This window comes from Megachile rotundata, chromosome 4, assembly GCF_050947335.1.
Source record: "Megachile rotundata isolate GNS110a chromosome 4, iyMegRotu1, whole genome shotgun sequence".
Taxonomy (NCBI): domain Eukaryota; kingdom Metazoa; phylum Arthropoda; class Insecta; order Hymenoptera; family Megachilidae; genus Megachile; species Megachile rotundata.
Genome location: NC_134986.1, coordinates 20082222 through 20094635, shown reverse-complemented (window position 1 = coordinate 20094635; position 12414 = coordinate 20082222). Strand labels below are relative to the sequence as shown.

The 12414-nt window shown below is 46.2% G+C and overlaps 1 protein-coding gene across 5 annotated transcripts in view; it reads right to left on the bottom strand.

The window, feature by feature from the left end:
• LOC100879512 (protein gustavus) overlaps positions 1–12414 on the bottom strand; it is a 179099-nt gene that overhangs the window by 35715 nt on the left and 130970 nt on the right. Inside the window, exon 1 of one of the 5 annotated variants that reach the window (XM_076530361.1) lies at positions 4131–4575. The exons of 3 other annotated variants lie outside the window; for them this stretch is intronic. In XM_076530361.1, the coding sequence (XP_076386476.1) occupies positions 4131–4351 (221 nt within the window). In that variant the 5' untranslated portion in view covers positions 4352–4575. Of the gene's footprint in view, positions 1–3103; positions 3166–4130; positions 4576–12414 lie in introns of those variants that run through there. One more of the 5 variants, XM_076530365.1, reaches the window with a different exon arrangement.

Sequence of the window (12414 nt, the reverse complement as noted above, 5' to 3'; positions counted from 1 at the left end):
TTCGGTCCCGAGTCGATTTTGCCAATGGGGACTTGGAAAGTTGCACAAAATTCTCTTGAAAGTCTTTTGTAACGTGTAAGATCTGTTGCTTTGCTATTTTATGCTGCATATAGTGCAAGGTTTACTTGGTGATTACTATGCGTGAAGATTACGAGTGGAGATTTCAACGCGTAGAGATCACAACGCGTGGAGATTACGACGAGTGCAGATTACAACGCGTAGAGATTACAACGTGTAGAGATAACTACGCGTGGAGTTATCAAGGCGTGGAGATTGCAATGCGCAGAGATTACAACGCTCAGAGATTACAACGAGTGCAGATTACAACACGTAGAGATTAGAACGTGTAGAGATAACTACGCGTGGGGAATACAATGTGTAGCGATAACTACGCGCGGAAAATACAACGCGTGGAGATCACAACGCGTGGAGTTCACAACGCGTGGAGTTCACAACGCGTAGAGAATACAACGCGTGGAGATCACAACGCGTGGAGATCACAACGCATGGAGTTCACAACGCGTAGAGATTACAACGCGTGGAGTTCACAACGCGTGGAGTTCACAACGCGTGGAGTTCACAACACGTGGAGTTCACAACGCGTGGAGTTCGCAACGCGTAGAGATCATAACGCGTGGAGTTCGCAACGCGTAGAGATCACAACGCGTGGAGTTCACAACGCGTAGAGATCACAACGCGTGGAGATCACAACGCGTGGAGATCACAACGCGTAGGGATAACAACGTTCAGCCATTACAACGCGTAGAAATCACAACGCATAGAGATTACGACGCGTATAGATTACAACTCGTACAGATCACAACGCGTAGTAATTACACGTGAGGAGACTATCAACGCACGGTGACAACGCATGCCTATTACATCGTGCTGTGATTACGACATAGGCACTCTAACGCGTTGGTAATACAACGCGCAAAACTACACATAACACTGTGTGTCAATACAACACGTCACCAACTAAAGTGATCAGAAAGTGAGCAACATCACCGGTTTCGCTAATCAAGCTACCTATAGAAGATCATAAAAGAGGAAAACATCCTGGAAAAGAGCACGTTGGAAATTTTGAAAGTAGCATGTGTTCAGAGGTACTGGAGGGAACAAAGAACGCTAGCACATATCCTGACCAGCGAAGAACCACCAACAGAGCTTCTTCGAGGAAACGGATCTCTGTTGGCTGGTCGCGTTATGCCAGTCACGCCTCTACTTCGAACACCATTGTCCTGTCCGGCGGACTCGCCGAATATTACCGTTCTAGCGCTAGTATTATCATATTCAGGAAGTCTACCAGCTGCATACGAAGTGACGACTCGATATCGGGAGTTCTGCGAATTTCGCAGACACCGCGGACGCGAGTTTCGAAGTTCTAGCTGAGCTAGTCAACCCTGTCGCTATCGAGGGTGAATGCAATTATACGACGTTCACTGGATGCTGTACATTAATATGTTTTGGGAGGGAAAGGTATTTAACCGTTCATACGACGTTTCGACGTTAGTTATCTGTCGCTGAATAGCAGTAATTAACACTAACGGTAATTAACTCTAATTAGCAGTTATAATAACGATGCAAATTGGGTGGTTATACCTAGTATCTACTTTTTAAACCAATTAATTAGCGGACGTTGAAAGTACCAGCATTACCATTAAAACAGTGCCTTCTATTATTCAGAAAAGTGAATGTTAATTGATGATATAGCGTTGTTAATATTTATCGACGGTACTATAAATATAACCGTGGTTATTAATGGATGAATTCTCACTCGCTATGGTTAAATTGACTTTTCCAACCAATCGATCTTTCTCTTCGAAAAAGTTGCCCTTTTCTTACACGATGGACACCGTGACAGATTTATCGCGTACACGACGGAACGAATCATTGATTTCTTTGTCCGCGCAATACCTCGAAGAAACGCTGGAAAATCTACCCTCGCCGCGACAAAAGCCCTCGACCATATTCCCAGCCTCACGATTCTCCTCCCCTCTGTCGATATCGAGATTCTCCGCACGTAAATTTCCGACTTGATCTAAGTTTGAAGCGAAAATAGGCGCCTCCCATTGCCGATATTTATTAAGAAAACGTGCTCCGTTTACTCTTACATGCTACCACAATAAACACATCTATCCAGACCGTTAACACCTTCCTGTTACAAAATAGACAAACCCTGGATCGTGTTTGTAATTGAATTTCAAGTTTGATGCAAAGTATGCGCAATATTTTAACTTCCCCTAGCTTCACGCTTTAACGACTGCTTGCTTTACAAAATTCATGATTCCCTCATACTGAAGATGAACGAAAGAAGATCGTATTCTCGTTAAACGCTGACGTGTTTAACAGCATAGTGCGAAACATGGCTCATAATTATTTAACGCTATGACACCGCAGTGACGTCATATGCATTTTACCAATTACCACGTGACGCAACAAAAACAATCGAACGAAGAGTTTAACAAACACGTAAGTTGAATCAAGTAAGCGAAACTACACAAAACGCGTTGTTTGGTCACTTCCCCCTGTCTACACATGATCCTGACGTTTATCGAGAATGCACGTCGGGAACTCGTGTTGTTTCGTAGTTAAACAACGAGCAGCTGTTCCTCGATACCAAACGGCCGTTGTATCCCTGCATCGCTCTCGAACGGGTTATCCCTCGACAACGTCGTCGTTGTTTCGTAGACACGATGCACCTCTTTTTCGTCGTCCTTCGACAACGCGACATTGTCGGTATTGATCGACCGTTACGCAACGAACGCCGAGAATTAAAAGGAATAATGAATGAGAGAAAGGAGAATCGAGTCTTGGCCACGATCGACGCGAGTAATCATACGTTGTATCGAACACGCTCGAGGATCGAGTTACCGCTAGACGACACGAAACAACGCATAGATCGATTGTCGTTACGCGTCGATTCAGACCTACGTACTTCCTTGAACGTTTTAGAGACCTCAGACGATTAATTCTTATTATTTCTGTACTGCTAACAAATACCGAGCCTTGAAATATTGACAAGATTTATTCGGATTTTCCTATCCTGATATTAGCCGTATCGATCACTGCCGCTTATCTGATATACAGCTTTTTCACTTACTGAGATTGGACTCTAACCTTCCACGCTAAAGAGGGTTCCAATATCATTACCACAAGAATCCACTAAATTTCTTCACCAAGCTATAATCCATTTAGGACTCGCTGTTCTCATACAGCGTTTGCCACTAAAACTTCCTCACTTATTTTAAAAAAATAAGATCTTGACGATTGAAAAAAAATAAGAAGTGCACTCCCGTCAGAAAGAACGCGCGTAACTTTAAATAGACAAAATTTCGACAGAGGTCATGACAATCGAAGATTCGAAAAACATTTTTGACAAGAGATGTATGGAGAATTTTGATAACGAGATACTCGTGAAACTGAATCGTTTACGATTGGATACACATTTCGCCGAACAATTCCCACGCGTCATTGACGGCGGTTCCGTGAGACGATGTTTTATTTTGCTCCGAATCGGCTTATCAAGTTGGTTGACGTCTATATGCAACGCGACGAGACGGCTGGGCAAACAACACTGACCTCGAGACACAAGTACGAGTGACGTTTGAGATTTGTCCGAAGACGCACAGTGCGGCAGTGGACAAAATTCGAAACGGTTGTTGTTCGATTTTTATTTAACCTCCGAGACAAACAATTCTATATTTAGAGGAAACATTTTCCTGTTTCGTCGCTTACTTTTTATCAACATCGAACGATGTATCATCCTTTTTATTAATAGGTATATTCATATGGTTAAATCGTAATAATAGTTTCATGCACACTATCGTGTCCCAAATCCCAGTTCAAATGCCGCACTGTGCGACGCGCGACGATTTGATATCGCGTCCAATGCGCTCCGCGAGATTCGGCTGCACTCGGGTCGAGCGCGACACGCCGAAACTGCCCGAAGGAAAAACTATCCAAAGTTGATCACTGTAGGAATTATAACACTTCACGAGACAAAAATCACTGAATGATTACATCGAGAGCACGTTCGAAGCTTCACACTACGGATCGTGGAGAACGTTTCGCGCGTTGAAACCGTGCGAGATTTCGGAGTAGTAAAGGCTACAAAGAACAAGACTTACGTTCGTCGAGCCTTCAGCGCCCAATCCATATCTCGCGCAACGTGTTCGACGAGCTTCACGATGCCCCTCGTGTTTGCTTGCGTGGTGTTTTTATTCCTGAGATAATCAAAATATTGCACTCGCGCACGCACAACAGCACACAGCGTTTCTGCTATCTTTCTTCTTGGCCGTATTTCACCACTGGTCCGACCCGCTGCGCGACGAGCAGCTTGCGCGCGCATGTAACATAGAACTCACCACTCTCGGCTTCTTGTCCGTGCACGAAATGGGAAAATAAAAAAGAAAGGGCGTCGGGGGAAAGGGAGGGAAGGGACGGGGAAAGAGAAGAAAAGGGAAGAGGCGAGGCGAACGAAAAACCACGCCGACGAGACGCACAAGGGTAAATGAGCGCCACGATTCTACGATACACACTCGGCGACGATCCAACGAAGACTGAGCCCGTGAACGCTAGCCGACTGCGACGCGCATGGAGCGCCGCCCAGTGGTGGGGGGAGAAAAAGGCGGTGGGTACAGTAGCGTATCAACCGCTTACAGCGCCCCGGGACCAATCATCTACTCTATCGCAGGGTTTCTCAATCTATCCTATACATTCTACATACGCGGAAGCCTTTTATCTGATACCCGAAGATCCATCGACGTTCGAAAAAGCTCTAAAATTTTTGGGAAATTCTCTATTTCAATAAAAATTCAATTTCTAAATTTAATTTCGGTAAGACCATACTCTCATCCCTATCGAATTATACCAATCATCTCATCCCAAAATTATGTACCTCGCTAGGTATCAACATAGTTGAAATGTAACATCTGTAAGCTTCGTTTTAATTTTAAGTCCGTGCAGATAAGTGAATGGCACGCGAAGAATGAAGCTTGAGAACCCCTGCTGTGGTTCAGTGGCGTAACGTACACAATTTTCAATTTACCTTTATCAGTGTAAAATTACGAAAACCATAAACAGATACCGTACAGTAGAACATAAACATGGCTATTACTTTTGAACAAAGAATATTACAGAAAATTTTATGTTACTCCAAAATGATTTCAATCTCGAATTTGCAACTTCGACTTCGCGTAACGTGAAAACTTCGTGAGTCGCGCATATCGAAAGTTTTCCCATGTCGCTTAGCAGGGCGGAGCAGAAAATTCGGTGCATTTCGTTTCGATTCTATCATCAGCCTTCCGTCTTCCCTACGCCCGTGTCTAAACCTACCCAATGCTGAAACGTTTACCCGGGGGGAACTGTAGTTGTATAGGGAAGGAGAGAATAGGCACGAGAGGGGAGAACCAGGGAGAGACAGAGAGAAAGCAAGAACGACCAACAGTTGAAGGGATACGAGGGTTCTCCCTCGTGCAATGGGGTTTCGCGAACCGCTCCCTGAACCCAGGGCGGTCGGACGTCGAATTAACCCCGGAAAAAATGTATACGTGGCCGCGCGCCATCGATGCACGGAAAGGCACTCGCACAATTTGTCGGGTCGTCGTTTTATATCAGAAAATTGCCGATCACCTTTCAACGTGGCTACGATGCACCATGCAAAACAGCGGTCTAACTCTTGCTCCCTTTTCTAAACAACGGGAAAGGAACGAGTCGTGCGCTATCAGGATTGATCGATGCGTATTAGGTCATCAAAGCTGACAACGTACAATTTTTAATCGAAGTATGTACTCATGTCGCCTTTACGCTTCAGCCGTTTCAACGGTCGTACGTCTATATCGCTGCTATAGAAGCCTGAGGTAAGGGTGGTATTCGAAAGAAACTGAGTCGTGAATCGAAGAATTTTTCTACCCAGAAGTTGTCGAAATTTTAGGAGCACCGATAGTCAGGCGTGTGTGGCGATGGAGAGTTTTCAGCTCCAACTTTCATAACTTTGCTATGATCGGTGTGAAGCTGGGTCGAGTGTTGTCCGACGAGAGAATGGAACCGATAAAATTGGGAAAGATGTAGCAATTAAATAGGGCGAATAAATGGGCGAGATTGGGTCTTTCGGACTAACCTGACCTATCGCTTTAGCGCCAAATGGGAGATAATAAATGTTAATGTCCGTGTGTCGACGTTCGTCGAGTTTCGTGCTTAATGACCTAATATCTTGCACACTACATAAAACTGGGGAAGATACGAATATATAGACGTATTCGTATTCTGTCGAGGGAAAATACGCAGCGTTGGCAGCGACGGTTTTCGTAATGCTCGAGAGGGACCAGGCTCTCCGAGAAATCGATAACAGCAGAGATTCATTAAAGATACGCGCGTACAGAGGCTTTCACGCAGCATGAAGGATCGGTCCCTACAGTCTCCTCGCTTGAATCAGATATTAGACGCACACACGGCCACGTAACAGCCTCTCTTTCTCTCGTGCACGAGTATCCCTCTTTTACCAGCTGTTCCGACGTTGAGTCAGCCCAACGAGTGTCTGTCTGCTGCTGGTCAACGTTTCCAACTACGAAATTCAAAGAAACCATCTTCTACTTTCGATCCCACGACTTTCAATGCGGCACATATGTACACATGTGTGGAATACCCAGAATCCCTAGAAACCTTCGCCCAAATGCCAGTGTTTCCCAAACCTGAGCACCTGGATTCAAACCATGCTGTAGGATTTCAAAATCACTAATTGACTTCTCGTTCCTTGACGAATAAAATTTTCCCTCTTGCATGGATGGTTCGAAATTTCTGGATATACGGAAAATCCCTAAACCCAAAATTCTCAGATCCAGAAATGTTAAGAAATGATCTAAGAGCCTCCAGCAAGCGATAGAATGAATCGAAAGTGGATTGCAACATAGCAAAAAGAGATTTACGTCAAATCGTATTCAGTTTCTCTTTTTCATTCTCGGCGAGACGGTCCTCGGATCGTTGCGCACGCCTTTAGGAAGTCCGACGTAATAATACGTCATAGAGTCGTAACGCATTTCTCTCCCTTTCTCCGATGGCGAGGTGGACACCGACACTTTTACTGGAAGAGAGGAAAGGGAGAAGAGAACGGAGGTTTCTACGGACTAAAAGTCCGCCACGCGGATTCCGAAACGAGCGGACGTTCTTCAGCGCGAGAGGGAATGCGGAGAGGTTCAAGGCCAAAGCTGGCGAGAAGAGCCCTTTTTCGGAGGCCTGCGAGAGAGGCACCAAGACGGCAGGTAAAAGGAAGTCGGACACCCGGAGGAGGACCAAACGGAATGACAAATGTCCCGGTGGACGGTGAAGGGAAAGGTGAAAGGAGCCTCGTGGCTCGGGGAGAGAGGGTCTCCTCCGGGTCTCTCGGCGTGTAGAAACAGAATTCAGGTGTGCCTAAACCACCAGATTGATATCGACGCTTTTTATCTCGGTAGAAAAATCGTAGGTAGCCGTTGAATGCAACGCGACGAGAACACCTTCGAAACCGGTAACGAGCGCCTTACAAAAAACTTCGTTCGTGCCTTTTCCGAACAACGATACATCGTTGGAAACAAGAAAATACAGATTCGTTAACGAGTCGACGAAAATCGAAAGGATGGAAACGAAACAAATTCGCGAACAATCATTTTTCGCTCGTTGATGGATTAAATGGTGCCGCGTTCAAGGGCAACGAACACCGGTGGAACGATCAATCTCGATGAAATTAAAATCGTAATACCTCGCAACGAGAGGCATTCGAACGGGTCCGACCGGTGGAGATGGAAAAAAGATAAAATGAAGAGGGCAGGAGAAAAAAAAAACAAAAAGTCCCTGAGATTTTAATGCCGGCTCATTGAGACGAGCGGGATAATTACAGCGTAATATCGTGCAAAATAATAGCATCAAAAGCGCGGGATAATTAAATTCCTCTTGAAACTCGAGCACACGACTGCAACCGGCTGCGAGACGTCCCAGGGTGCGCACCGCTTTCGAGCGCGTTTCGGTGACGCGTGGTGCATCCCCTTTAAACTTTTGTCGGCCGGCGAATTGTGTATAAATTTTACATGGAATATCGAAGCAAATTTTCGAGGTCAATGACGGGCTGCCTCGCGTAATCGAACACCGAACGTACAGAAAACCGATATACCGATTTTCTCTTCGCGAGAGAGTCGGGTCGAAAGCAATCCTCTGCCCCGTGAAATAGGGCCATTTTTGTTCAAGGAGAATCGAGGGTTCCAGGAAAACTGGCAAAAACCGCACGAGAACGGACCGTTCGAAGAAATATTGTCCTCGGGGAAGTCCGTTCCCGAAAAACCGATGTCGTAAATTGGAGACTAAATAGGATTCGCTGCGGACAGGGATGAAACCTGTCGACGATCATCGTCGTGTATTACGGTCCAGGTATTTAACTTGTATGGGAGGTAAACTTGACAAAGAGAAGAGAGAAGCTTGCCTCGGACCGAATACGTCTCCTCTCTGACCTGAGATCCAAAGTAGATTTGGAAGTCTACCTACCTGACATCTATACAGGCTTTTTCGCAGCTTCCTATCTATGATTGTCACGAAACGCAACAATGTTCTTTAGGTTCTTCTGACATTTCTACCAGCAGGTGATACGAGGCTCCAGGAAACGAATATCGTAACAATTTCATGAGAAATCAAAGAAAGAATCAACGATTCGGTAAGAAATTTGAGTCGAAGGGTTTAAAACATGGAAGTCGGCGCCAATGCGTAGCACCGGACGAGAATGCAACGAGACGCAGCGCGGCAGGTCGGCGCGGAATTTTGAGGCGAGCGTAGTAGATTGCCGGAACGAGCGGCTCGCCAGAAGAAAAAGAGCGAACGGAGTAGAAGGAAGAAGAGGAAGGTCATCGCGAAACTTCGTTGCCAACTCGAGCGACATGCCAGCACATTGTATGCAGATCCCGAGACTGTAATTACAAATAGGCGAGCCGATGCCACTAGTACGATCCTTTCGCGTCTAATCTTCTTCCTCTTTTTGTTTTGATCCGTATGGAAATCGGGAGAGAAAATTGCATCGGGAGATCGATTTTAGAGGATCGTTCCTTTTCAAGGTTGGAACGTGATGCATCGCGCGTTTGCAACGAGGTTTAACGTTTCGAAGTAGAGGTAAATGTAACAATTACGCTGCGGCTTTGGTTCGATAATCTTCCTCTGGTACGAACGTAATCGGAGCCTCTTGTTATCCTCTCAAAGGATTAGCTGCACGGTATGCAATACGGATTACCGGGATCGTTTCGATCGATTGCGATATTTCCGAAAAGCAGCTCCGAGCAGCTCTCTGATCAACGACGATTAAATTTTTCTATCACTCGCGCGTCGTCGTAATTAACTCCGTGGCATACCAATTTTCTGAAATATCGCTGAAAGTACCCCTCGGCATTAAACTCTAAACCTTCTCCCCTGTGGGAATCCCGCGTATAGATGTGTCCCCTTTCAGCCATCTTGTCGCTTCAAACGAGTGACACGAGGCAAAGAAACCTGGTCCCGATGTACCGTTAGAAAGAGCAAGCGAAGACGTTCGTCTCCAGGCTTGCCTGGGACGTGTCAGCGTCACCGATCACGTCTAAAATCGCGGGAAAATTCATCCGATCCCCGGACGACGGTCATAAAGCACTCGAAGGACATCCGTCCTAACGATTGGAATTTACGCTCGCGAGAGACGGTTCTCCTCGGCTGAACTTTGTTTTCGCGTGGCGGTCGGCGAGGAGAGGAAGGACACGCGGAGTCGGCCGGAATGACGGGTCTTTGTGCTCGGTCGGGTCCAGTCCTCTCTCGACGAGAGGCTATCTCCGGTGGTCGGGTCCAGGAGGACCGGACGAAGACGATGCCAGCGAACGAACCGGAGAGACAGAGCGAGACGGGAACACGGAGGTACACCGGAGAGGAGAGAAGAGGCTCGGATGTGAAGTGAATGTCAGCTCGAAGGTCGGCTTTTGTCAGGCCCAGCCGGAGGAACGGAGAAAGAGCGAGAAGACGAGTCTGGCCTGTCTTGTCTCGCCTGCTCGCTTTTGCCTGACTGTTGCCTCTTTCTCCCATGAGAGTGTCGACTCCGTTGCGAGACGATCGGTACGCGATGCCAGCCACCTAGATCCATTTATACATCGCGCAATGCATGGGCCTGGCCACGATAGATAGTGCAACGAAGGGACAATGACCACGCTCGACAGACGCCCGAGGTGTGTTGCTCGATGCGCCGCGACGCGTCGGCCCAACCTTGTCCAAGGGCGGGGACAGATGCGTCTTACACTTTAACGCATTCTCAATTTTCTTTGACACGTGTCTCGGCAAGTTTGCTCGGATACCCTCCGCTTTCTTTGTCTTATCGAGAAACAACGCCGTGGAAGCCGAACTTCCTACATTATTCCTACTAGAGGCTAGAGTTCGAAAACTTTCATCAATAGGAAGCTTTATAAAAATAAGTTTTGCGCTATAATCAATATTCTGCGTGCATGCCTTTGTTCTTCGGTAACATACATGTTCGCTTTGATACTGCCGTGGTGCTTCTTTTTTCTTCCTTCACGATACCACGCTTCGATTAATGTATCTAATATAATTAGGTACATGGAAGAGTAAAGTTGATACTTTACTTCATCGATACACGTACAACTCGAACATTATTTATAGCGACAGAAAACGAATAAAATTACAATAACAATTAATCGTACTTAAAGGTTCATGAAACAGTTGATTTTTCTCTATACAAAACTATATTTTCTAAGTTTTCAGGACGATCAAAATTTCTCAAAGTTTCTAACGGCTCGAAAAATTGTTCTCAAAACTCGATATCGAAGCACTTCGGCATTCCGATGATCAAACAGTAGGAACGTTTGCATCAAAGAGTATGTCCACAGTTGGAGGTAGGCAACGCGCGCAACAGAGAAACACGACGTAGAGAGAGCGTGTAAAGAGGGACAAGGAGGAGAACGACATTGACCATAGCGAGAGAGTGCGGAGCCCGGAGTGCATCCCAGGATCGAGTGCACACGCCTGGAAGGGGGAAAACGCTCTCTGCCGGGGCAACGGTGCATCGATGCAGCCGACTACACGACGAAAATCTTCACCGGGGCTGCGTCGACGTATTAATTATTGCCGTGTCGCGTGTACCGAAGAGGATGCACGAGTATGTGGCTGCATCAGAGACGAGCTATTCCGAGCCTGGAATCTGCATACGCGATCGCTGGGTTTGCGTGCATTTCACCAAAATTCAAAGTGGTTGCCTCTGTGATTACAGTCGGTCTTCGACCAACAGAATATCAGTTCGGACATACGAGTGTTTACGAATTCTATTTTTTATCGTTACATTAATTATCGACAGCTAAGGATGTATAGATTTACGGCATAAGTTCGAGAGTGCTGTAACTAAATTTAACTTCGCGAATAAAATGGAATCGAAGTCAAATTCCGGTAACAACATTGTTCCTGTAAATAAGTATTTACATGGAGATTCCGTGCATTGTTCCAGCGGTAATTTAAAGGATCCGCGATTTCAGCAAATAAATGAAACTTCTGAACCGAATTAACGTTATTCCAGGTTGCTTCAGGTTTTTCTGGGGCGAGGCAGAGAGGTTTCGTGGATGGCACCGAGTGGAAAAGACGCGAGGGGAAGGCACCTCGGTATCGATCTTCGTTCCTCGGCTAACAAAAAGACGAAAGAAAAGTGGAACAAAAGTGGCGAGCTGAACGTTGCCCGTTTCCCGAAAAGCATCATCCTTTTTCATAAAGCGTAACAACGTGCACACCTCGATTCGATCGAAAATTGCGAGAGCACGGAGAGTATGCATAGGCGAGCGAACAGGAGACGAAAGGACGAAAAAAGGAAGGTACGAAGACGAAAGAACGAACGAGCTACACCGTGAACACACTTTCCATGCTGTTTCACCGAAGGCGACGGAGCCTCTAATTTTAATAATTGGATATAGTCTTCCTCTCCTCGTGCCAGGGGCGTATCTCTCGACAGAACCACACCACCATCTATAGGTACGTACAGTCGCACCTGCCCTTTATCTTCTCTTCCCTTTCAGTTACACACGCATAGGTAGATGTTATACCTGCTCCACGTGAGTACAGTCGTCGCAAAAGTTTCTTCCTGGGATCGGTTTCTTAACCCGACAACTCGTGCGTTCTTAATACTCGTTTTCGCTAACATTTCGAATCGTCGATAGCAGACCTGTGCACTCGGGTGCAACGCGTACGTCAAATTTCCAAATTGTCTTTAAATACGAACACGAACGAGTGATAAAGTTTCGCTACATTGTTACAATGCCACCGAAGAAGCCCGCCGTGCTCGCCAGCGTTCCACATTCTCGCGATAAATGTGACAAGTCGAAATTTGTTGGCTGTCGTATTACGCGCATACACCGTAATAAAATTAACACGAAGAGACGGTAGAGCTGG